The following is a 27963-nucleotide window of genomic DNA, read 5'->3' on the forward strand; positions in this document are numbered from 1 at the left end:
TTTCTTTTCTTTTTAAAAAATTTTACACATGATCTTTTGGCCTGAATCACAAAGGATTATTTTTAAGTCCATTCATTTTACTGGAATGTCTTGTTGATCATTCTGGGTTGTTACTCTCTGCTACATGGTGGGCTTTTTCAATATGTAGCTTCAGACTTTAGGAATTTAAAATTTCAGATAAGTATTTTTTAGGGCTTTTTTTTTTTTTTTGGTGTGTGTTTTTCTGTAACTTTGTTTTTCTTCTTCAGGGAATTTGACTCATCAATCTTTACCACTTTCTCCTGATTCCTTTTTTATGGTCTAACTTTAAAAAAATTTTAAAAAATAAGTTATTAGGAATAATTTTAGGTTTATTATAGAAAATATGCAAAGATAGTTTAGGGTTCAGTATGCTTCTGACCCAGTATTCCCTAATGTTAACATGTTACATTAGCAAATTGCATTTGTCAAAACTGAGAAACCAGGGTTGATTCATAGCTAAACTCCATATTTTCTCCATTAACTATTCCAGGATCAAATTATAGGGCATCACATTGTGTGTAGTACATTTCTTTTTCTTTCTCTTTCCTTTTAAAAATTGAGATAATCATAGAGTCATATGCAGTCATAATAAAATAAAACAGAGATCCCTTGTACAGTTTGTTTTGTTTCCCTTAATGGTTAAAGTTTTAGAAAACTGTTGAATAATATCACAATGAGGATACCAACATTAGTACGTACCTTGTTTTAGTTGTATATTTGTCTCTGCATGTTTGTGTGTGTGTAAGTTCTGTACAATTTTATTGCTTGTGTAGGTTCATGTATCCACCACCACAGTTAAGATAGTGATCTATTTCAACACCACAAAGACCCCTTGTGTTGCTTTTTTATAACTTTAGCCGCCGCCTTCTACCCTCCTACCTCCAACCCCTTCCTAAGTACTGGCAATCACTAATCTGTCTTCCATTTCTAAAATTCTGTGATTCCAAAAATATTATATAGGAATAGGACTATATAATACGTAACTTTTGGAAAATTGGCTCTCTTTTTAAAATTCAACATAATTGGAGACATATCTAAATTAGTGGATGTATCAGTAGTTTGTTCCTTTTTATTGCTGTGTAGTATTCTTTGCTGTGTATCTTTAATCATTTTCTTGTTGAAGGACTTCTTTGCTGATTACAATTTTGGGTTTTTAAAACCGAAGCTGTTATGGGCACTAATGTATAGGTTATTGTGTGAACTCTCTGAGATAAAATTGCTGGGTCATAAGGTAGTTGCATGTTTAGCTTACAGGTAATTTCTTTTTGATTTGTAAAATTATTCTTTATTTTTTAGCTTTTTTTTTTTTAAAGATTTTTAATTTATTTAACAGAGAGAGATCACAAGTAGGCAGAGAGGCGGGCAGAGAGAGAGAGAGGGAAGCAGGCTCCCCGCTGAGCAGAAAGCTCGATATAGGACTTGATCCCAGAACCCCGAGATCATGATCTAAGCTGAAGGCAGAGGCTTAACCCACGAGCCACCCAGGCGCCCCTGTAAAATTATTCTTTAACTTTCTATTTTTCTTTTAATTTTTTAAAAAAATTTATTTGACAGAGAGACACAGTGAGAGAGGGAACACAAGCAGGGAGAGTGGGAGAGGGAGAAGCAGGCTTCTCACTGAGCAGGGAGCCCAATGTGGGACTTGATCCCAGGACTCTGGGATCATGACCTGAGCCAAAGGCAGATGCTTAATGACTGAGCCACCAAGGTGCCCCCACTTTCTATTTTTCTTAAGGCATGATTTATTATGATTATTCATTTTACTTTAAAAAATTTTTTTAGTTTCATATTCATTGCCAAAATTATTTTTTAAACTTTCCGTTACTTCTTGAGTTTCCTCTTCACTTCTGGGTTTTTCTGTTTTATTTCAAACCAAGGAAAACATGCATGTGTTCAGCAAAGTTTGCAAGTAAATTTGATACATATCTATCGTATACCTACTGTTTATGCTCTGCTGCGCTGTTAGATGTTGTATAAAATTTACAGTTAGCTATTAATTTTTGTTAAGAATGTTTTAATATTGGAAGTAGATATTGTCATTGTTATTTTTGAGCTTTATTCAGGTATAATTGACAATGTGTATATTTAAGATGTACAATGTAATGTTTCTCTCTGCATGTACATTGTTAAATGATTACCTCAATCAAGCAAATTGCCCTTTTGTGTGTGTGGTGAGAACATTTAAGATGTACTGTCTCAGCAAATTTCAGGCATTCAATGCAGTGTTATTAACTGTAGTCACTGTGCTATACAGCAGATCCCCAGAATTTGTTCTTTCTGTGTAAGTGAAAGTTTGTATACTTTGACAAACATCTTTTTATTTCCCTCACCCACTTTTCCCTGGCAACCACCATTTTACTGTCTGCTTCTACAAATTTGACTTTTTTAGATTCCAGCATAAGTGAGATCATGCAGTATTTGTCTTTCTGAGTTGGCATTTATTTCACTTAGCATAATGTCCTCCAGGTTCATCCATGTTCTCATAAATGACAGGATTTCATTGTTTTTTTAGGGCTGAGTGATATTTCATTGTGTATATGCAACATATTTTCTTCATCTGTTCATCTGTCAATGGATACTTAGGTGATTCTATATTTTAGCTATTGTAAGTAATGCTGCAATGAACATGAAATTGCAGATATCTCTTTAAGATACTGCTTTCTTTTCCTTTGGATATATATCCAGAAGTGGGATTGCTGGATCATAAGGTAGTTCTATGTTTAATTTTTTGAGGAACCTCCAGACTGTTTTCTATAATAGCTGTATCAACTTATATTCCCACCAACAGTGTACAAGGGTTCTTTTTTTTCTCTACATCCTGGCCAATGCTTGTTATCTGTTGTCTTTTTGATAATAGCCATTCTAACAGGTATGATGTGATATTGCAGTTTTGATTTATATTTCCCTGATGATTTTTGGTGTTGAGCATTTTTTCATGTATATTTTGGCCATTTATATGTCTTCTTTGGAGAAATGTCTGTCCAGTTCCTTTGCCCATTTTATTTATTTATTTATTTATTTATTTATTTATTTTGAAGGTCAAGCAAAGCTTTATTTCATCTGCCCATTTTAAAATAAGGTTTTCTTGCTATTGAGTTGAGTTTCTTGTGTATTTTGGATATTAATCCTTTATCAGATGTTTGCAAATATTTTCTCCCATTCTGTAGGTTGCCTCTTTATAGTCTTGTTTCCTTTGCTGTGTGGCTTTTTAGTTTGACACAATCTCATTTGTCTTTTTTTGCTTTTGTTTGTACTTTTCAGGTTGTATCCAAGAAATTATGTCAAGAAGCTTTCCCCCATGCTTTCTTCTACTAGTTTTATAATTTCAGGTCTTGCGTTTAAGTCTTTAATACAGTTTGAGTTGATTTTTTTATGTGGTGTGAGATAAGGGTCCAGTTTTGTTCTTCTGCACGTGGATACCAGTTTTGTCAGCACTGTTTATTAAAGGGACTGTCCTTTCCCCATTGTGTGTTCTTGGCACCTTTTTTGAAGATCAATTGGCTATAAATATATGGATTTATTTCTGGGCTCTTTATACTGTTCCATTAGTCTGTATGACTGTTTTATGCAAATATCTTAATGTTTTGATTACCATAGCTTTATGGTATATATTTTTCCCCAATTTATTAAATTTAAATTTTAGGTAGTTAACATACAGGATAATATTGGTTTCTGGAGCAGAATTCAGTGATTAATCACTTACATACAACACCCAGGGCTCATCATAACAAGTGCCCTCCTTAATACTCATCACCCATCTAGCTTTGGTATATTTTGAAACCAAAAGCATGTTGCCTCCAGCTTTGCTTTTGCTCGAGATTGCTTTGTCCGTTCTGGGTTTTTTGTGGTTCCGTATGATTTAGACTTTTAAAAAAATTTTTGTGAAAAAAAAAAAGGCATTGGAATTTTGATAGGGATTGCATTGAATCTGTAGATTGCTTTGAGTGTGGTATGGATTTTTAATAATGTTCTTTAGGTCTGTGACTATGAATATCTTTCCATTTTTATGTTTTTTCTGAATTCCTTTCTTCAATGTGTTATAATTTTGAGTGTATAGATCTTTTACTTCCTTAGTTAAATGTATTCCTAAGTACTTTATTTTTTTAAACTGCGAAGATAAGTGGGATTATTTTCTTAATTTGGGAGGGATAGCTTGTTGTTGGTATAAAGGAACATAATAATTTTTATATATTGATTTTATATTCTGAAACTTTATTGAATTCATTTATTAGTTGTAATAATTTTTTAAAAAGATTGCACTCCTGGGTATTTACCCCAAAGGCACAGATGTAGTGAAAAGATGGGCCATCTGTACCCCAATGTTTATAGCAGCAATGGCCACGGTCACCAAACTATGGAAAGAATGAATGGATAAGGAAGATGTGGTCCATATACACTATGGAGTATTATGCCTCCATCAGAAAGGATGAATACCCAACTTTTGTAGCAGCATGGACGGAACTGGAAGAGATTATGCTGAGTAAAATAAGTCAAGCAGAGAGAGTCAGTGATCATATGGTTTCACTTATTTGTGGAGCATAACAAATAGCATGGAGGACAAGGGGCGTTAGAGAGGAGAAGGGAATTTGGGTAAATTGGAAGGGGAGGTGAACCATGAGAGACTATGGACTCTGAAAAACAATCTGAGGGGTTTGAAGTGGCGGGGGGGTGGGAGGTTGGGGTACCAGGTGGTGGGTATTATAGAGGGCACGGATTGCATGGAGCACTGGGTGTGGTGAAAAAAAATAATGAATAATGTTTTTCTGAAAATAAATAAATTGATAAAAAAAAGGAAAAAAAAAGATATATATTGAAGAGAAAGAGAGAGAGAAAAGGGATAAGCAAGGGGAAGGGCAGATGGAGAGAAACTCAAGCAAACTCCATGTTGAGTGCTGAGCCTGAGGCAGGGCTTGATCCCACACTCCTGAGATTATGACCTGAGCCAAAATCAAGAGTTGGACGCCCAACGAACTGAACCACCCAGGCACCTCTAGTTGTTATAATTTTTTGGTGGAGTCTTTAGGGTTTCCTGCATGTAAAATCATGTTATTTGCAAACAGAGACAATTTTACTTATTTCTGATTTGGATGCCTTTTATTTTTTTCCTTGCCTAATTGATCTGGCTAGGACTTTTTTTTTTTTTTTAATTTATTTATTTTTTTCAGTGTAACAGTAGTCATTGTTTTTTTGCACCACACCCAGTGCTCCATGCAATCCGTGCCCTCTCTAATACCCACCACCTGGTTCCCCCAACCTTCCACCCCCCGCCCCTTCAAAACCCTCAAATTGTTTTTCAGAGTCCATAGTTTCTCATGGTTCATGAGAGAACCTTCCAATTTCCCTCAACTCCCTTATCCTCTCCATCTCCCCTTGTCCTCCATGCTATTTGTTATGCTCCATAAATAAGTGAAACCATATGATCATTGACTCTCTCTGCTTGAGGTTCCTCAAAAAGTTAAAAATAGAACTACCCTACAATCCAGCCACTGCACTACTAAGTATTTACCAAAAGGATAAAAAAAACTAATTCAAATGGATACATTTGTACTCCTTTTTTTATTTGCAATAGCCAAGATATGAAAGCTGCCCAAGTGTCCTTCAATCAATAAATGGATGAAAAAGATGTGAGATATATATATATAGATAATATATATAAAATATGAGATATGTATATCTATACATATATGTATATACATATAGAGTATACATATATGTTATGTATATGTATACATATATATCTATACATACATATATACATATATGTATATGTATACATATATCTATACATATATCTATCTATATCTATAGATCTATATATCTAGATATATACATGTATATGTATACATATATATCTATACATATATGTATAGATATACATATCTCATTTTATATATATATATTATCTATATATATATCACATCTTTTTCATCCATTTATTGATTGAAGGACACTTCAATAGAAGTGTCACTTCAATAGGACACTAGGACAATAGGAGCTAGGAAGTACAATGCTAAATGAAATAAGTCAGTCAGAAAAGACAAATACCATATGGAATCACTCATGTAGAACTTAAGAAAAAGGTGAGCAAAGAGGAGAAAAAGAGAGAGATACAAAGAAATAGACTCTTAATCATAGAGAACAAACTATGGTTACCAGAGTTGAGGTTCGGGGTGATGGGTTACTAGGTGATGGGGATTAAGGAGTATACTTGTTGTGATAAGTACTGGGTGATGTAAGGAACTATTTAATCCCTATATTGTACACCTGAAACTAATATAACACTACATGTTAGCTAAGTGGAATTAAAATAATTTTAAGTGGTTTTTTGAAAAGATCAAAAAAAATTGATAAAGCTCTAGCCAGGCTGATCAAGGAAAAACAAAGAAGACACAAACTATCAATACCAATTATGAGAAAGGAAAAATCACTATAGATCTAATATACATTAAAATATTACAACATACACTAAAATACTATAACACTACAAATTAATTCTATTCCCATAAATTCATCAACATAGAAGAAATGGGACAATTCTTTAAAAGATACAAGCTAACAAAACTCATTAAAGAAGAAAGACAACGTAAATACACATACACACACACACACGCACACAAATTCCTACATCCCTTATTTATTATTTATTTATTCGCTCATTCAGATTATGTCAATAGCTAGTCCATAAACTCTTTGAAAGTGAAAGTATTAATACTTCATAGGAAAAATAAAAAAAGAACTATACTGTACATAGCACTATTATAGGTAATCATGCTAAATTTTATGTTTAATGATAAAATGTTGTTTGGTCTTTAAAAGCCTCAGCAGGGAGAAATACAAGAGCTCTTGCACAAAATAAGTACCTGAATAAAACCAATTTCTGCTAAAGTTTTCTTCTACTCTGAGTAGTAATAATGTTTAGGGCAATCATGGTCCTTAACTAAGAAAGAAGTAGTGGAGAGTTTGTTTCTATAACAGGTTATCCTGAATAATCTAACTAGCATATAACATTTAGGAAAGATGTATGAAACAGGAAAGAAAACCACTCCTCAAAGGGCAACATAGGACCATGTATTAGTATATATGTAACTACTAAGAAGACAACACAGGCTCACATTTAAGTAAATGGGATCATATGTAACCACTCACTTAAACTGTGAGACTCATAACTATAGTTTAAAAAAAAAATCACAACCCACCATTACATAGACTAAACTTTCTTTTCAACTCTAGAGGTTGAATTTTCTATAGTAATCATTAATGAAGGAAATGAACACTAAAACTAAAGAGTCTTTATTAGGCACAGAGATTTGTACTAATCAAAGAAAGTCAGAGCAGAACCTAATTTATCAAACAAATTCACTTCATCTTCAAATTTTTCAGACCACATTAGGAACAAGCACACACACACACACACACACACACACACACACAAAATCAACCAACTGATGGGACTCTGAGAAGATGGGTGTAGGAGACAGCACTGATTGTGGATCTTCCTGAATTCCCACATAAAAACTGACAAAGCAGATAACAAAGCCAAAAACCTATATACAGCATATACAACTTCCACAAAAAAACCAAAAACTATGTTGCAAAATTTCCCACAAACTCTAAAATAAACACGATATAGACAAACCACCAGCAGCCACAAGATCTGCATGTCAGTTGCTGTCCATATGGAAGGAAGAGGGAAGTGAAGGGGGATGGCAGAATGTTCCACCCCAAATATGCCATTTGGACATAAAGATTATTTTGAGCTAAGGTCATTGAAAAACAGCAGGAATAAAAAGATGCTCTGACCTCCACTTTTTCTTCCTGAAAGCAAGATATAAAACCCCACATTGAAGATGTCCTGGGAAAGTAACGTTCTTATCTGCAGAGATGGAGACTTGAGGCTGAGAGGAATTTGTAAAAACAAATCTTGTCTGTGAATTCTTATCTTCCTAGTCACTTCTCCATGAGTAACCACCCCTTTGCCTTGTATCATTATCACAATTTACAGTTCTCTGTCCAACTCAATATATAAGTGTTCTACTCTAACTGCTTCTTTTGGTCTTCATATCCTTATGAGTGCTCCAGTGTCACTTAAAATTTATACTTAATAAATCTGTATGCTTTCCCTGTTAACCTGTCCTATGTAAATTTAATTCTCAGGCCCAGTGAAAAACCTTAAAGGTACAGAGGTAAAATAATGCTCCCCTATAGAAGCTGTAAGAAGTGACAGACAGGATACCAAGAGAACCACAAAGGAACTAGTGGATATTCACTGGAAAATGTGCTGAGCCAATTAAAGAACAGCAAATGAAAAAGAGGTATATCCTTTCTCCAACAGCACCTAAATGCAAGGAACCTGCAAGGTCTGAAATGGTTAAAGAGTCTGGGCCCCATGAACTCTCAAAAATGAAGAGTCAGGGTTCTCTTTCAGAACAGGGTCTCTATTGAGGATGGAATAAAAATTCATTAAGACAGAGTCAACAGAGAACAAAGGAAGACCCAGATAAAGAGAGTTGGGATAGTGGAAAAAGAGCCTGGAAATCTCAGAAATCCAATGGCCACATTTTGAACCAACATTGGAAAACAATGTAAAAGGGAGCTCTGCAAAGTAAGCAAAGCTATCCAAAATAAATTTCCTTCTAAAAATTCAGCAACATTGGGGCGCCTGAGTGGCTCAGCAGGTTGATGCCTCTGCCTTCAGTCCCGGTCATCATCCCGGGACCCTGGGATTGAGCCCCGCATCGGGCTCTCTACTCAGTGCAGAGCCTGCTTCTCTCTCTCTCTCTCTCTGCCTGCCTCTCTGCCTACTTGTGTTCTCTGTCAAATAAATAAATAAAATCTTTTAAAAAAAAATGAGCACCCGAAAAGTAACGCAATTTCCATACAAAGTTATTATAAGAAAAAGAGCAAAATAATATCCATACAGAAAATGGAAGCATCTCAAAGAGCCATGAGTGGCTGCATGAGTTAGTATTCCACCAATAGTGCAAGAAGTTTCCTTTTTCTCCACATCCTTGACAACACCTGTTGTTTCTTGTGTTGTTGATTTTTAACTCTTCTGACACCTGAGATCTCATTGTGGTTTTGATTTGCATTTTCCTCATGGTAAGTAATGATGAACATCTTTTCATGTACTGTTGGCTATTTGTATGTCTTCTTTGGGGAAATGTCTGTTCATGTCTTCTGCCCATTTTTTAATTGGATTATTTGGTTTTTAGGTGTTGGATTTTGTAAGTTCTTCATATATTTTGGATATTAACCCTTTATTGGATATGTCATTTGCAAGTATCTTTTCCCATTCTGCAAGTTGCCATTTAGTTTTGTTGATGTTTCCTTTGCTGTGCAGAAATTTTTATTTTGATGTAGTCCCAACTGTTTATTTTTGCTTATTCTTCCTTGTCTCAGGAGATATCTCTCAAGTTGCTATGGCCAATGTCAAAGACGTTACTGCCTGTGTCTCTTCTAGGATTTTTATGGTTTCAGGTCTCACATTTAAGTCTTTATTTCACTTTGAATTTATTTTTTTGTATGGTGTAAAAAAAAAAATGTCCAGTTTGTTTGTTTCTTCTCAAGATTTTTTTTGCTTTCAAGATTTTATTTAAATTCAAGTTAGTTAATATATAGTGCAGTATTAGTTTCAGGGTTAGACTTTAGTGATTAATCACTTGCATATAGCATACAGGTTGCCCTCCTTATGCCCATCATCCATTTACACACACACAGTTCCAGTGTGTCATTTAAAGGCATTGTTTCTTTCTTGATTTTCTGTTTGGCTGATCTGTCCATTGATGTAAGTGGGTTGTTAAAGTCCCCTGCTATTACTGTGTTATTAAGGATTAGTTCCTTTATGTTTGTCATTGTTTTATGTATTTGGGTGCTCCTGGGTGGGTGTATAAATATTTACAGTTGTTATGTCTTCTTGTTGGATTGTCTCCTTTATTATTATACAAAGTTATTCATTCAGAAGTCATTGTCTTCTGCTACAGTATTTGTTTTAAACTCCCATTTATCTGATATAACTATTCCACTCTAGCTTTCTTTTGATATCCATTTGCATGATAAGTACTTCTTCACTCCCTCACTTTGAATCTGCTTGTGTCTTTAGGTCTGAAGTGAGTCTCTTATTTGCAGCGTATAGATGGATTTTTTTTTTTCATCAGTCTATCACCTTGTATCTTTTGGTTGGAGCATTTAGTCCATTTACATTCAGAATAATTGTTGATACGTATTTATTGCCATTTTATTACCTGTGTGGTCGTTTCTGGAGCTTTTCTCTGTTCCTTTCTTGTCTTTCTCTGTTATGGTTTGATGATTTTCTTTAGTGACACATTTGGATTTCTTTCTCTTTAGTCTTTGCACATTTGTTAGTGGTTTTTTTTTTTTTTTTTTTGATATAAGGTTACCATTAGGTTTGTATATAACTTCTCCTTGATGTAGTTGTCTGTGTTGCGTTTTAGGTCATTTAAGTTTGAACCCATTCTCTAAGAATCAACTTTTCGTTTTATTGATTTTCTCTGTTTTTCTCTTTTCAGTTTTATTGGTTTCTGCTCTAACCTTAGTTTCTTTTTTATCTGCTTTTATTTGTTTTATTTCGCTCTTCTTTTTCTAATTTCATACAGAAGGAGCATAGGTTGCTGATGTAAATTCCTTTTCCTTTTCCTTCTCTGCTAATATATGAGTTTAATGCTGTTTGAATATTAACATTTTATTATATTATATTTAAATATTATATTTAAATTTTAGCAAAACCATGTAGTTTATCAGGAAACCCTCCTGAAAGAATGGAGTTCATGAGGGGTGCATAAAAAGAATTTTGCAGCATAATATGCATGAATTTTTGGCAAAGTAGGAGAAAATAACGTGCTGGCCGGAGAAGAAATGTTAGAAGTTGATGTTTGTAAATGAAGTTATGATGAAAGAAAAGGGATTAAAGATAACTTCAAAGATATTATTTGCCACTAAACAATTACATATCTGTATTTTATTTATTTTATTTAGAAAATGTTGGTGGTAATTGAAGTGCAGTGCAGTTGCCACCAAAAAGAACACTATGTAACTACACTGTACATACTCAGATGTATTTTTAAAGACATCATGCTATTTTCTGTGTCTAATATATATCACCTATACAGTTTATTTCACTTATAGATGATATAGTTACAGGGCATGAGAAGTCTGTATCCATTATAGTGATTGCTGTGTTTTTTTTTTTTTTCTTGCAGAAATGCTGAGCCGATTATCAGGATTAGCAAATGTTGTTTTGCATGAATTATCAGGAGAGGACACTGATGAGAATATGAGGGCTTCCCTAGACCCTGTGAGTAGCTCTGTTCTGAATTAAACTGATGAGACATATATTCCATGTTCTTCTGAGGGAAAGAATTTAAGATAGAAGGTTTTGAGCAGACTCCATTTTGCTAGGTGGAAGAAAGGATTAAGAAAAGTATTGATACTTTATAATGATCCTTCTCCTGTAATTTTGTAGTCTGTGAGTCACAGTGAAGGGAATCAAATCCTGGATGAATTGTTTTAACTTCTCCTCAGATATATGTCCTGTTCCCTGGGAAAGGTTTGAATAATAAGTGGCAGAACTGGGGCGCCTTTCAGATTTGAAAATATGTTTGCTATTGTAAATTTATCAACACTTCTCTTACAGCTTGTATTATGTTTTTTGATAGCCACATGAGGAATCAAAAGAAGTCCTTTAGTTTTCTGAAAGACAAGCAGTACTGCCTAGTGGTTAAGATAATTTTATTCAACTGCTCCCTTAAATTTAAATTTTGGGCTCCTCCACTTAATAGTTTGTTATCTTTGTTTCCTTTTATTTTTCTCTTTGGTAAAATTAGGATAATAACATAAATGAGATAATGTTTTGTTCTGTGAAATGCTTCACATTTACAAAATAATGATTTTAATGGATATGATAATAAGTATTATTAGATCAGAGTTGGAAAGATTTCTTAAGTATGGAAATGAGATGGGCAAAAGATAAGATGAAGTTGGAATGAAGAAACTCTTTTTTGGACACTAATACTCTTTCTCTGATGCGCTGGCAACTTTTTATCTAAATACTAGGCATTACCCCAAGAATCTGACATGGAATTTAATGATAGAACACAAGAGGATGTTCTGGAGCGCCTGGCTTATGCTGAGCAGTTGGTGGTGGAGCTAAAAGAAATCATTAGAGAGAAGGACATTCAATTGCAGCAAAAAGATGAAGTTCTACAGGTACCGTGGTTTTTCTCTTTTCTTGCCAAGCATTGGTTAAAAGATAGACACACTATTTGCTTAGATTTTTTTTTTCCACTTAGATTATTGGAGAATGTGATTCTTATTTCCCTAATACTGTAAAATGATGACTCCTAAGAATACTTTTGTTATGTATTAGGTACATGATGAATAAACATTTATATATTTACTGTCATTGTTCTCTCACAGGAAGAAAGAAAAGCTGCTGATAACAAAATAAAAAAACTAAAACTTCATGCTAAGGCCAAATTAACTTCTTTGAATAAACACATAGAAGAAATGAAGGCACAAGGAGGGACTGTTTTGCCTACAGAACCTCAGTCAGAGGAGCAAGTCTCCAAGGTATGGTAATGGGATATACTACACATTTTCTGAGTGGAAAAGTCTCCCATGAATAGCAGATCTTCACAAGTCACAAAAATTTATGAGGCTAAAGTAGTACAGCACTAAATGTTGTCCTTTCTTATCGAGCTTGCAGTCTAGCTGGGCTCTAGGCCACACACACACAGAATACAAGGCCAACAGAAAATGTAGACATGAAATGTGACCTAGGCTTTCACAGAATTGAAAAAGGCTAACGGGACCAAGAAATGCTGCAGTGAGGCATTTGAATAGGAGAGGCATATTCTTTACGCAGGAATTTCATCTTTGATTAGAAGATTAAACTATGTGGTCTGTTAAGATTTCTGCAGCTTCAGTTCTTTAATCCAGTGACTTGACACAGAATATTCTGTGTCCTCATATAGCCACATGGTAGAGGATTAAAGTTTCATCCACTGTAATTGAATCAACTAGATTGCCTTGGGTTCCTGTTGTAAGGGGTGCTTTCTAGGTTTATGACTGCCGCCAGCAAAATAATTTAAGGTCGAGGTTGGAGACAGGAGTACTGAAAGTGGTGCCTTTTGAGAAATATTGTCCCAGTACTTACTTTCATTAGTTTCCTGTACAGTTAAATCCCAAATATTCACATTTAGTCAGCCATTTGGTGAACAAGAATCTTCAATTTTTTTTCATTTATTTATTTTCAGCATAACAGTATCATTATTTTTTCACGACACCCAGTGCTCCATGCAATCCGTGCCCTCTATAATACCCACCACCTGGAACCCCGACCTCCCATCCCCCCGCCACGTCAAACCCCTCAGATTGTTTTTCAGAGTCCATAGTCTCTCATGATTCACCTCCCCTTCCAATTTACCCCAACCCCCTTCTCTCTAACTCCCCATGTCCTCCATGCTTTTTGTTATGCTCCACAAATAAGTGAAACCATATGATAATTGACTCTCTCTGCTTGACTTATTTTACTCAGCATAATCTCTTCCAGTCCCGTCCATGTTGCTACAAAAGTTGGGTATTCGTCCTTTCTAATGGAGGCATAATACTCCATAGTGTATATGGACCACATCTTCCTTATCCATTCGTCCGTTGAAGGGCATCTTGGTTCTTTCCACAGTTTGGCGACCGTAGCCATTGCTGCTGTGAACATTGGGGTACAGATGGCCCTTCTTTTCACTACATCTGTATCTTTGGGGTAAATACCCAGGAGTGCAATGGCAGGGTCATAGGGAAGCTCTATTTTTAATTTCTTGAGGAATCTCCACACTGTTCTCCAAAGAGGCTGCACCAACTTGCATTCCCACCAATAGTGTAAGAGGGTTCCCCTTTCTCCACATCCTCTCCAACACATGTTGTTTCCTGTCTTGCTAATTTTGGCCATTCTAACTGGTGTAAGGTGATATCTCAATGTAGTTTTAATTTGAATCTCCCTGATGGCTAGTGATGATGACCATATTTTCATGTGTCTGATAGCCATTTGTATGTCTTTATTGGAGAAGTGTCTGTCCATATCTTCTGCCCATTTTTTGATATGATTGTCTGTTTCATGTGGGTTGAGTTTGAGGAGTTCATTATAGATCCTGGATATCAACCTTTTGTCTGTACTGTCATTTGCAAATATCTTCTCCCATTCCGTGGGTTGCCTCTTTGTTTTGTTGACTGTTTCCTTTGCTGTGCAGAAGCTTTCGATTTTGATGAAGTCCCAAAAGTTCATCTTCGCTTTTGTTTCTTTTGCCTTTGGAGACATATCTTGAAAGAGTTGCTGTGGCTGATATCGAAGAGATTACTGCCTATGTTCTCCTCTAGGATTCTGATGGATTCCTGTCTCACATTGAGGTCTTTTATCCATTTTGAGTTTATCTTTGTGTACGGTGTAAGAGAATGGTCAAGTTTCATTCTTCTCCATATAGCTGTCCAGTTTTCCCAGCACCATTTATTGAAGAGACTTTTTTCCACTGTATATTTTTTCCTGTTTTGTTGAAGATTATTTGACCATAGAGTTGAGGGTCCATATCTGGGCTCTCTACTCTGTTCCACTGGTGTATGTGTCTGTTTTTATGCCAGTACCATGCTGTCTTGGTGATCACAGCTTTGTAGTAAAGCTTGAAATCAGGTAACATGATGCCCCTAGTTTTATTTTTGTTTTTCAACATTTCCTTAGCGATTCGGGGTCTCTTCTGATTCCATATAAATTTTAGGATAATTTGCTCCAGCTCTTTGAAGAATACCGGTGGAATTTTGATCGGAATAGCATTAAAAGTATAGATTGCTCTAGGCAGTACAGACATTTTAACAATGTTTATTCTTCTGATCCAAGAGCATGGAATGGTCTTCCATCTTTTTGTGTCTTCTTCAATTTCTTTCATGAGTGTTCTGTAGTTCCTCGAGTACAGATCCTTTACCTTTTTGGTTAGGTTTATTCCTAGGTATCTTATGGTTCTTGGTGCTATAGTAAATGAAATCAATTCTCTAATTTCCCTTTCTGTATTTTCATTGTTAGTGTATAAGGAAGCCACTGATTTCTGCACTTTGACTTTGTATCCTGCCACGTTGCTGAATTGCTGTATGAGTTCTAGTAGTTTGGGGGTGGAGTCTTTTGGGTTTTCCCTATAAAGAATCATGTCATCTGCAAAGAGAGAGAGTTTGACTTCTTCATTACCAATTTGGATACCTTTTATTTCCCTTTGTTATCTGATTGCTGTTGCTAGGACTTCTAATACTATGTTGAACAAGAGTGGTGAGAGTGAGCATCCTTGTCGTGTTCCTGATCTCAACGGGAAGGCTGCAAGCTTTTTCCCATTGAGGATGATATTTGCTGTGGGTTTTCATAGATAGATTTGATGAAGTTCAGGAATGTTCCCTCTATCCCTATACTTTGAAGCGTTTTAATCAGGAACAGATGCTGGATTTTGTCAAATGCTTTTTCTGCATCAATTGAGAGGACCATGTGTTTCTTCTCTCTTCTCTTATTAATTTGTTCTATCCCATTGATTGATTTGTGAATGTTGAACCATCCCTATAGCCCAGGAATGAATCCCACCTGGTCGTGGTGGCTAATCTTTTAAATGTGCTGTTGGATCCTGTTTGCTAGGATCTTGTTGAGAATCTTAGCATCCATATTCATCAGTGATATTGGTCTGAAATTCTCCTTTTTGGTAGGGTCTTTGCCTGGTTTGGGGATCAGGGTAATGCTGATCATAGAAAGAGTCAGGAAGTTTTCCTTCTGCTTCAATTTTTTGAAACAGCTTCAGGAGAATAGGTGTTATTTCTTCTTTGAAAGTTTGGTAGAATTCCCCAGGGAATCCATCAGGTCCTGGGCGCTTGTTTTTTGGGAGGTTTTTGATCACCGCTTCAAAATGTTACTAGATATTGGTCTATTCAGGTTGTCAATTTCTTCCTGATTAAATTTTGGGAGTTTATAGTTTTCCAGGAATGTATCAATTTCATCTAGGTTTCTTAGCTTATTGGCATATAACTGTTGATAATAACTTCTGATGATTGTTTCTACTTCCTTGGTGTTCGTTGTGATCTCTCCCTTTTCATTCATAATTTTATGTAAGAATCTTCAATTTTTTGAAGTTTGTATAGAATATATGGAGGCTGGCATATCAAATGTGCACACTGCAGTTGGCCTAGACTTAACTCTGTATAAGAAATCTGTTTATTTTTATTTTTAAAATTATACCTTGTTTTGCTCTTTGATTCACTAGTATTCTTTTTTTAAAAATTTATTTTTTATTTATTTTCAGCATGACAGTATTCATTATTTTTGCACCACACCCAGTGCTCCATGCAATCTGTGCCCTCTATAATACCCACCACCTGGTACCCCGACCTCCCCCCCCCCCCCCCCCCCCCCGCCACTTCAAACCCCTCAGATTGTTTTTCAGAGTTCATAGTCTCTCATGATTCACCTCCCCTTCCAATTTCCCCCAAGTCCCTTCTCTCGATCTCCCCATGTCCTCCATGCTATTTGTTATGCTTCACAAATAAGTGAAACCATATGATAATTGACTCTCTCTGCTTGACTTATTTTACTCAGCATAATCTCTTCCAGTCCCGTCCATGTTGCTACAAAAGTTGGGTATTCATCCTTTCTGATGGAGGCATAATACTCCATAATATATATGGACCACATCTTCCTTATCCATTCGTCCGTTGAAGGGCATCTTGGTTCTTTCCACAGTTTGGCGATGTGTACCCCAATGTTTATAGCAACAATGGCCACGGTCGCCAAACTATTCTTTTTTTTTAATTTAAATTCAATTAGCCAAAATACAGTATATCATTAGTTTCAGATGTAGAATATAGTAATTCATCAGTTGCATGTCACACCCAGTGTTCATCACATCATGGGCCCTCATTAATGCTCATTCACTACTCTTCTTAGTAGTGTTTTTAGTTCTTGGGAAATAAGGTTGTAATTGATTCTGTAGGCACAATACTGGGGTAACTGGTTACTTTCCTGGTACCCTGATTAGTCTTTCCTTTCTGTGTCTAATGCTCAGAAGACATTACTTTCCTACTTCAATAGCTTTATTTAACTTCTCAAGGCTTATTTTAGAAGCTTTTTCATTCCTCTCAAATAACTTGTTAATCTTGATTCTTTTCTTACTTCTTGTTTTTTCCTCTGGTAATTTGTTCTTATAGCTGTGGTACCAGCCTATCCCTATATTGCTTTGTTTCTTCTAACTGTCCCCCTACTGTGATTTTTAAATTACCTATTTCGTTTTATTTTATTAACTTGTTTTTAAATTTAAATTCAATTAGCCAACATACTCTACATCATTAGTTTCAGATGTAGAGTTCAGTAATTCATCAGTTGCTCCTTGCTCAGTGGGGAGACTGCTTTTCCCTCTGCCTGCCACTCTCCCTGCCTGTGCTCACTCTCTCTGTCTCCCTCTCTGACAAATAAATAGATAAAATCTTTATTATTAAAAAAAAAAAAAAAAAGGAATCTTCCATGGTTTGTCTCCCTCTCTCATGACTTCCCATTCGGTTTTGCCTCCTTTCCCCAACATCCTCTGCCTTGTTTCTCAAATTCCATGTATCAGTGAGATCTTATGATAATTTCTTTCTCTGATTGAGTTATTTTGCTTAGCATAGTACTCTCTAGTTCCATCCACATCACTACAAATGGCAAGATTTCTCTTTTTTCTTTGGGTAGCTGAGTAATATTCCATTGTATATATATACACCACATCTTTATCCATTCATCTGTCAACGGACATCTCAGTTCTTTCCATAGTTGAACATTGTGCACATTGCTGCTGTAAACATTGGGGTGCAGTTGCCCCTTTGGATCACTACATTTGTATCTTTGGGGTAAAACCCAGTAGTGCAATTGCTGGATCGTAGGGTAGCTCTGTTTTCAACTTTTTGAGGAACCTCCATACTCTTTTCCAGAGTGACTGCACCATCCTGCATTCCCACCAACAGTGTAGAAGGATTCCCCATTCTCTGCATCCTCGCCAACATCTGTCATTTCCTGACTTATTAATTTTAGCCGTTCTGACTGGTGTGAGGTAGTATTTCACTATGGTTTTGATTTCTGTTTCTCGATGCCAAGTGATGTGGAGCATTTTTTTCATGTGTCTATTAGCCATTTGTATGTCTTCTTTGGAGAAATGTCGGTTCATATTGTCTGCTTATTTCTTGACTGGATTATTTGGTTTTTTGGGTGTTGAGTTTGGTAGTTCTTTGTAGATCTTGGGTACTAGCCCTTTATCTGATATGGCATTTGCAAATATCTTTTCCCATTTCATACATTGCCTTTTAGTTTTGGTGACTGTTTCCTTTGCTGTGCAGAAGCTTTTAACTTGATTAAGTCCCAGTAGTTCATTTTTGCTTTAGTTTTGCTTGCATTTGGAGACGTGTTTGGCAAGAAGTTGCTGCAGCCAAGGTTGAAGAGGTTGTTACCTGTATTCTCTAGGATTTGATGGATTCCTGTCTCACATCTAGGTCTTTAATCTATTTTGAGTTTGTCTTTGTGTATGGTATAAGAATATCATCTGGTTTCATTCTTCTACATGTGGCTGTCCAGTTTTCCCGGCACCATTTATTCAAAGTACTGGCCTTTTTCCATTGAATATTCTTCCCTGCTTGTCGACGATTAGTTGACCATGGAGGTGAGGGTCCATTTCTGGGTTCTCCAATCTGTTCCACTGATCTATGTGTCTGTTTTTGTGCCACTACTGTACTTTCTTAATGATAACAGCTTTGTAATTTAACTTGAAGTCCAACATTGTGATACCACCAGGTTTTCTTTTTTCAACATTCCCCTAGCTGTTTGGGGTCTTTTCTGGTTCCATACAAATTTTCGGATTATTCATTCTGTGAAACGAATGTCAATGATATAGTGATAAGAATTGCATTGAATGTGCAGATTGCTCTGGGTAATGTAGATATTTTAACAATATTTATTATTCCAATCCATGAGCATGGAATGATTTTCCATTTCTCTGTGTCTTCCTCAATTTCTTTCATAAATGTTCTGTAGTTTTTAAAATACAGTTGGTTTACCTTTTTGGTTAGGTTTATTCCTAGGTATCTTACGGTTTTAGTTACAGTTGTGAGTGGGATCAATTTCTTAATTTCTGTTTCTTCTGTCTTGTTGTTAGTATATCAAAATGCAACTGATTTCTGTGTATTGATTTTATATCCTGCCACTTTTTTGAATTCCTGTATGAGTTCTAGAAATTTTGGCGTGGAATCTTTTGGGTTTTCCACATTGAATATCATATCATCTGCAAAGAGTGAGAGTTTGACTTCTTTGCTGATTCAGATGCTTTAATTTCTTTTTGTTGTCTGATTGCTTAGGCTAGGACTTCTAGTACTATGTTGAATAGCTATGGTGATAGTGGACATCCCTGCCGCGTTCCTGACAGGGGAAAAGCTCTCAGTTTTTCCCCATTGATAGTGATACTTACTGTGCGCTACTCATATATGGCTTTTATGATATTGAGGTATGTTCCCTCTATCCCTACATTGTGAAGAGTTTTAAGAAAGGAACCTGTACTTTGTTGAATACTTTTTCTGCATCTGTTGAGGGGAATCATATGGTTCTAGTGCTTTTATTTATGTAGTATATCACATTTGTGGATGTTGACTACCCTTGCAGCCCAGGAATAAATCCCAGTTGGTTGTGGTGAATAATCCTTTTAAGATACTGTTGGATCCTTGGCTAGTATTTTGGTGAGAATTTTTACATCCATGTTCATAAGATAGATTGGTCTGTAATTCTCCTTTTTGGTGGGGTCTTTGTCTGGTTTTTGGATCAAAGTAATGCTGGCTTCATAGAATGACTTTGAAGTTTTCCTTCCATTCTGTTTTTTGAAGCGGCTTCAGAAGAATAGGTATTAGTTCTTTAAATGTTTGGTAGAATTTCCTGGGGAAGCCATCTGGCCCTGGAGTCTTCTTTGTTGGGAAGTTTTTTTTTCTTTTTAAAGATTTTATTTATTTATTTGACAGACAGAGATTACAAATAGGCAGAGAGGCAGGCAAAGAGAGAGAGGAGGAAGCAGGCTCCCGGCTGAGCAGAGAGCCCAATGCGGGGCTTTATCATGACCTGAGCCGAAGGCAGAGGCTTTAACCCACAGAGCCATCCAGGCACCCCTCTTGGGAAATTTTTGATTACTGTTTTAGCTTTCCTGCTGGTTATGGGTCTGTTCGGGTTTTCTGTTATTTTCCTCATTCAGTTTTGGGAGTTTTGGTAGTTTATATGTCTCTAGGAATGCATCTCTTTCTTCCAGATTGCCTAATTTGTTGGCATATAGTTGCTCATAATATGTTCTTACAGTTTGTGTTTCTCTGATGTTGGCTGTGTTTTATCCTCTTTCATTCATGATTTTATTTATTTGGGTCCTTTCTCTTTTCTTTTTTATAAGTCTGGCCAGGGGTTTATCAGTCTTTCTAATTTTTTCAAAAGGAACCAGCTCCTGGTTTCATTGATCTGTTCTGCTGTTCTTCTAGTTTGTATTTCATTGATTTCTTATCTAATCTTTATTAGTTCTCTTCTCCTGCTGGGTTTAGGCTTTAATTGATGTTTTTTCTCCAGCTTCTTTAGGTATAAGGTTAGGTTTATATTTGAGACTTTCTTGTTGCTTGAGAAATGCTTGTATTGCTGTATACTTCCCTCTTAGGATTGCCTTTGCTGCATCCCAAAGGTTTTGAATAGTTGTTTTCATTTTCAATTGTTTCTATGAATTTTTAAAAATTCTTTTTTTTTTTTTAAAGATTTTATTTATTTATTTGACAGAGATCACAAGTAGGCAGAGAGGCAGGCAGAGAGAGAGAGAGGAGGAAGCAGGCTCCCTGCTGAGCAGAGAGCCCGATGCGGGACTCGATCCCAGGACCCTGAGATCATGACCTGAGCCGAAGGCAGCAGCTTAACCCACTGAGCCACCCAGGCGCCCGAATTTTTAAAAATTCTTAATTTCCTGGTTGATCCATTCATTCTTTAGTAGGATGCTCATTAGCCTCCATGTATTAGAGTTCTTTCCAGAGTTGTTCTTGTGATTGAGTTCCAGTTTCAAAGCATTGTGGTCTGAAAATATACAGAGTATAATCCCAGTCTTTTGGTACTCACTGAGATCTGATTTGTGACCCAGTGTGTGATCTGTTCTGGAGAATGTTCCATGTACACTTGAGAAGAATGTGCATTCTGCTGCTTTAGGATGAAATGCTCTGAATATATCTGTGAAGTCTTATCTGGTCCAGTGGTCATCAAAGTCCTATTTCCTTCTGCTTAAATGATTTGTCCATTTCAGTGAGGGGGTTGTTAAAGTTCCTTACTATTACTATATTATTGTCGATTTGTTTCTTCAGTTTTGTTATTAATTGGCTCATTTAATTGGCTACTCCCATGTTAGGGGCATAAATATTTACCATTGTTAGGTCTTCTAGTTGGATAGTCCCTTAATTATGAAGAGTGTCCTTCTTCATCTCTTATTATAGTCTTTGGTTTAAAATCTAGTTTGATATAAGGATTGCTACTCCAGCTTTCTTTTGATGTCCATTAGCATGATAAATGGTTTTCTACCCCCTCACTTTAAATCTGGAGGTGTCTTCGGGTCTAAAATGAGTCTCTTGTAGATAGCATATGGATAGGTCTTGCTTTTTTATCCAGCTTGATACCCTGTGTCTTTTGATTGGACTATTTACATTTACATTCAGAGTAACTGTTGAAAGATCGAATTTAGTGCCATTGTATTACCTTTAAAATCACTGTTTCTGTATATTGTCTCTGTTCCTTTCTGGTCTGTGTTACTTTTGGGTTCTGTCTTTGCTTTAAGTATCCCTTGTAATATTTCATATAGGGCTGGTTTGGTGATCACAAATTCTTTTAGTTTCTGTTTGTCCTGGAAGCTTTTTATATCTCCTTCTATTTTGAATGACATCCTAGCCCTGGAAAGTATTCTTGGCTGCATATTTTTCCCATTTAGCACCCTGAATATATCATGCCAGTCCTTTCTGGCCTTCTAGGTCTCTGTGGATAGGTCTTCTGCCAGTCTGATGTTTCTACCCTTGTAGGTTATAGATCTCTTGTCCCTTAGCTGCTTTCAGGATTTTCTTTCTGTGTCTGAGATTTGCAAGTTTCACTATTATATGTTGGGGTGTTGACCTATTTTTATTGATTTTGAGGGGGGTTCTCTGTGTCTCCTGGACTTGGATGCCCATTTCTTTCCCCAGTTTAGGGAAGTTTGCTGCTCTAATTTGCTCCAGTATCCCTTCTGCCCCTCTTGCTCTCCCTTCTCCCTCTAGAATCCCAATAATTCTAATACTGTTTTGCTTTATGATATTTCTTATCTTTCAAATCCTCCCCTCATGGTCCAGTAACTGTTTTTCTCACTTTTGCTTGGTTTCTTTATTCTCCATAATTTTACCTTCTATATCACTTATTCTCTCTTCTGCCTCATTTATCCTGGCAGAAGGGCTTCCATTGTTGATTGTATCTCATCAATTCTGTTTTTTATTTCAACCTGATTAGATCTTAGTTCTTTTATTTCTCCAGAAAGGGATTCTCTGGTGTCTTCTATGCTTTTTTCAAGCCCAACTGGTATCTTTATAATCATTGTTCTGAATTCTCTCTCCAACATCTTACCAATATCCATATTTATAAAGCCTCTGGCAGTGATTACTGCCCCTTGTTCTTTTTTTCTCACAGTTTTTCCTTCTGGTCTTTTTAATCCAGAGAAGAATAGGTGAACAAGAGAACAAAAAAGAAATAAAAAATAAAAATATCAATGATGACCCCAGCAAAATATACACTAAGCATATCAGAAGAGATTAGAAACCAAAAAAGAAAAAATAAATAAAATGGGAAAAAAGATTATAATCAAGCAGGTAGACAGAACAGGATGATACACTTGGTCCTGGGTATATTTTGAACTCTTTGTTAGAAGAAACTTTATCCCAAAATTGCAAATAAAGAAAAACATATATTTACTGAAATAAAATTGAATGTAGTGAAAGGAGGTAAAAAATGAAGAATAGATCCATAAAATGTAAATGTAAAATGAAAATTAAAAAAAGATTTAAAGAGAGTTGATAAAATAAGCTAGTTATAAGGGAAAAAAGAAAAGAAAAGGAAAATTTTAAACTGAAAGATTAAAGAATTGTGAGAAGAAAACCCTTGAGTTCTATATACTGTTTTCCCCTAGTGCAGGAGTTTTTCAGTTTTGTGTGATCCATAAACTTGGTTTTAACCTAGTGTTCCTCTTGGTCCACTGGGGGAAGGACCTTTTGTACTGATTCTCAGATGTCTGCCCCTTGTCACGGGGCTGGTTTCAGTGTAAGCTGCTTAGGGTTGCTTTATGTGGCTTTTGGTCCCTTCAGGTTCTTTGTGCTGCTTTAGAGGGTGAATAAAAAATGGTGGCACCCTCATCTCCAGCCCTGGAGCTAAAGATCAGGGCCCCACTCTTCAGCACAACCTCATGGAAAAGCAGTCAATCCCTATTGTGTGCACCAAACTACAGATTCTTGTGGTACACCCCTGCACCAATCCTCCCAGGGAAGAGGGTGCTGGTCAGACCAGGCTGGCTGCTTTTCTGGGCCCCTGCTCAGGGAGCGGTTGCCTCATCATGCCTGTACCTGTCCTGCTTCTTCCTGGGGAATAAGCAGGGTCTCACAATGGTTTTGCTGCTTGCTGCATCCCTGCTGGGAGAGTGGTTGATCCACAGTGGCACGGTTCCGGTTTATGGGAACACCAAGCTGAGAGGCCACTCTGGGGCTTGCTAATTGTAGTCAGCTTCCCTGCTCCAGTGCTTGGGAACTCTGTTGCACCCACAAAAGCCCATTCATTCTGTGACACCAGGATCCTGAGACCATACTGTCCCATCTAGGATTGTGTCCCACTTTGCCATCTGAGCATATTACCTGCAGGATGTCCCTCACTGGAGCACACTTCTAAAAGTTGAGATTTTGTACTCTGCTGCTATATCACTTTCTGGTAGTTGGCTTCCTGAGACTCCCTCCCCATCAGTTTATCTTCTGGTATGTACCCATTCATTTCTCTTCTTCTCCTACCTCGCAAAAAGTGGTAGATTTTCTATTTGTAGAATTGCAGCCATTCTTTTCTTAGATCTCAGATTGAATTCATAGGTGTTCAGAATGATTTGATAGCTATCTAGCTGAAGTTAAGGGACCAGATGAAATGAGGGTCCTCTACTCTTCTACCATCTTCCCTCCTCCTCTTAAATTATCTGTTTTATACTCTGCTTTTTTTTTTTTTTTTTTTAAGGCCTGGGACCTTAAACAAATCAACACTTAGAGCTTCATTTCTTCCCTTTGTTAAGTAAGATGGCCGAATCAAATGATTTCTATGTTTCAGTCATAGCAGCTTTACACTCTTGTATATCCATTATAGAGCTACACATTCTCTGAAAAGTATAGTTGAAGAGATTAGGGCAATCCTCAGATGCTTGACCAACAGTGGTGTAGGAGAAAGTATAAAATTATTTTGTGTAGTTCTAAGAAGCAGAATTGATTGATTTGAGTGTGGTGAATTTAGTAGGGAGGGAGAGTCTGGTTCAGTCTGAGGAAGAGCTTTTGGGGAAAACAGTAGACTTGAAAGATTTGGATTTCCTCTTAGTGAGTCTTGTATGATGTTTTGCTCCTCACTTAACAGCACCTGTGCTTTCCTGAATTGTGTCCTCTGGTTCTTCAAGGCAGTGGGACTAAGTTTTCTATTAAGTTTTAGTCCTGTGTGGTGCTGACTGGTTTAGTTCTCAGACTAAAAACCATACAAAAGGGAAACTTGATGTCATTTCTTCCAAGTATTGACTGCCTTCCAGTATCTTCTAGATTTTGGTTGTCCTCTTGAATTTTCAAGTAGCTATTTTTCTATCATGTCCAGAGTTGATAGCTGTTATCTGAGGGAGGATGAATCTAAGAGGAGCTACTTGGCCATACTAAAATGGGAAGACTCTTAAGATTCCTTCCTGGTTGTTAGGTCAGGTGTTATTTCTTGCTCCCATTTATAAAACTATAATCAAATGGTTATGGCGCAAGTTATAGCAAAAGATTGAATATGTATTAATCATAGTTCTTTTATTTATTTATTTATTTATTTATTTATATTTATTTATTAAAGGTTTTTTTTTTAATTCATCTGACAGAGATCACAAGTAGGCAGAGAGACAGGCAGAGAGAGAGGAAGGGAAGCAGGGTCTCTGCTGAATAGAGAAGCCCGATGCAGGGCTCAATCCCAGGACCCCGAGATCATGACCTGAGCTGAAGGCAGAGGCTTTAACCCACTGAGCCACCCAGGCACCCCTATAGTTCTTTTAAATAAATGACTTTCTCCTTCATTTTCAGCATGATAAGAGTTCTACGGAAGAAGAGACAGAAGTAGAAAAGATAAAACATAAACTCCAGGAGAAGGAGGAACTAATTAGCTATTTGCAAGTCCAACTTTCCCAGGCACAGGCAGAGCAAACTACACAGGTAAGGGTGTTAAGTCACCTCTTAGTCATTAAGTAGATGAATCGCTAAAACCCAGTGGATTATCCTATGACAAATACATTTTTCTAGATGGCCAGTGGATATTTACCTATATATGTATCAATTTACTTTCTTCTTCCCTTTCCTTCTCTGATCAACTTCCTTTCCTTCCTACCTAAGTCTAGTAATTGAGTGTTTGCCATTCTTGGTTGAGGTTTGTGAAGATCCAGTATGCGCTTTAATACATGGTTTCACATATTTTTATTTCAGAAGAATTTTTTGTTAGGGAAAGAAAAAATGAAACATGATGGGATCAGGAGGGAGAGAAACCATAAGAGATTCTTAATCTCACAAAACAAACTGAGGGTTGTGGGGGTTTGGGGAAGGTGGGTAGGGAGAGGGTGGCTGGGTTATGGACATTGAGGAGGGTATGTGCTATGGTAAGTGCTGTGAAATGTGTAAGCCTGATGATTCACAGATCTGTACCCCTGGGCTAATAATACATTATATATTAATTTTAAAAAATTATATAGTTTGTGGTATTTGGTCTGTTTTCTTACCTAGGGACATCTATTATCTGTGTGTTCCTTCTTTGATTATCTTTAGTATTTGTTAATTACTCTCAATTCCTTTTTATTTCTTTCGTCATTTTTTTTTTTAAAGATTTTATTTATTTATTTGACAGAGAGAGATCACAAGTAGGCAGAGAGGCAGGCAGAGAGAGAGAGAGAGAGGAGGAAGCAGGCTCCCTGCTGAGCAGAGAGCCCAATGCGGGACTCGATCCCAGGACCCTGAGATCATGACCTGAGCCGAAGGCAGCAGCTTAATCCACTGAGCCACCCAGGCGCCCCTTCTTTCGTCATTTTAAAGTTTCTTCTTTATTTGTCCCTCACCTTGGTCTTTCTGTTTTGTGTTTATTTACTTTTGTGTTCCTTCTTGCTTAAACTTCTTTTTCTGAAAAATTTTTCATATATATATCAAATTTTTCCTAATTTCAGTCACCTCATTTCTGATTTTTCTGATTCTGATTATGCTGTTTTTCTGTGTCTTGTACAATTTTCTTAAATTTTTAAATACATTTTGAGATAGAGTACAGTTTTGATTTGTTTTTTGAACATGCCTCTGGTCTGTTATTATCTGTATATTATTTTGCACCTTAACTTTTTTTTTTTTTATAGTAACTTTGTATGAAATTTGACCTTGACCCATTTATATTCCTTACTTTTGTGGGCAATTAATTTTTCTAAACTTCTGGAAGTAGGCTTGGTTCAGGAAAGCTTTTCTTTACTTAACAGACCTCTTTCTTTTGTTGTTCTTTTTGTATTGTGTCCAAATATTTGGCAGCTGTATTTCCTGGTTTTCTTTCTCCTCTCCTTCACTTTGGCCTATACCAACATTGTGCAATAGTAATATAATGTAAGCCACAGGTAGAATTTAAAATTTTATGGCAGAAACAGGTAAAATTAATTTTAACAATGTATTTCATGTAGTCCAATATATTCAAAATATATTTTGAGATTAATAAAATGATTATTTTTGGTTTTTTTTTGCACTGTCTGAAATTTGGTCTGTATTTTTACATTGTATCTCAATTTGGATAATAAATTCTCATTGGAAATAATACTTCTCAGTTTAGATTTCAGAAAATGTATGGTTGAGAAAATAGATTAATACGCTTAAGTTGTTCCAGACGTATATAAAAGCTTTCTAATAACTGAACCGAGGGCTGAAACATCATTTTTCTTAAGATCTGCATAAGTATCCACTGTGACTCATGCTGTCTGCATGAAATATCCAAATAAATACATTACGATGATACATGAGTGTGTAGGAAAAAATCTTTCAAACTGAATGAACCCACTGACACTTACTAGTTAGGTAATGTGTTTCTTGTAATACTAGGAAGAGCATGCACACTTGTTACTTGTATAACAATTTAAGAGTACTATACATTATGCAATAAGGTGAAATACAGTTATATTTGATGGGAAAATAATTTACAGTTTAATTAACTAAAATTAAATAATATTAATAATTAAACTCCTCATTTGCATTAGTCATATTTCAAGCCTTCTGGAGGCTTGATAATGAATTATATAGCATGTGTACAGACCTTTTTCTTCTGTTTCTGTTATCTCTATTCTGCATAATTTTTTTAAATTATTATTTATTTATTTATTTTCAGAAGAACAGTATTCATTATTTTTTCACCACATCCAGTGCTCCATGCAAGCCGTGCCCTCTATAATACCCACCACCTGGTACCCCAACCTCCCACCCCCCCCGCCACTTCAAACCCCTCAGACTGTTTTTCAGAGTCCATAGTCTCTCATGGTTCACCTCCCCTTCCAATTTACCCAAATTCCCTACTCCTCTCTAACACCCCTTGTCCTCCATGCTATTTGTTATGCTCCACAAATA

The 27963-nt window shown here is 36.2% G+C and overlaps 1 protein-coding gene across 3 annotated transcripts in view; it reads left to right on the forward strand.

Moving 5' to 3' along the window:
* The window catches only part of GOLGB1 (golgin B1), a 124527-nt gene that overhangs the window by 8008 nt on the left and 88556 nt on the right, over positions 1–27963 (forward strand). For all 3 annotated transcript variants that reach the window (XM_044252244.1, XM_044252245.1, XM_044252246.1), the window contains exons 2-5: positions 11238–11332; positions 12091–12243; positions 12454–12606; positions 25417–25545. In XM_044252244.1, the coding sequence (XP_044108179.1) occupies positions 11240–11332; positions 12091–12243; positions 12454–12606; positions 25417–25545 (528 nt within the window). In that variant the 5' untranslated portion in view covers positions 11238–11239. The remainder of the gene's footprint in view (positions 1–11237; positions 11333–12090; positions 12244–12453; positions 12607–25416; positions 25546–27963) is intronic.

Source organism: Neovison vison, chromosome 6 (assembly GCF_020171115.1).
Source record: "Neovison vison isolate M4711 chromosome 6, ASM_NN_V1, whole genome shotgun sequence".
Classification (NCBI taxonomy): Eukaryota; Metazoa; Chordata; class Mammalia; order Carnivora; family Mustelidae; genus Neogale; species Neogale vison.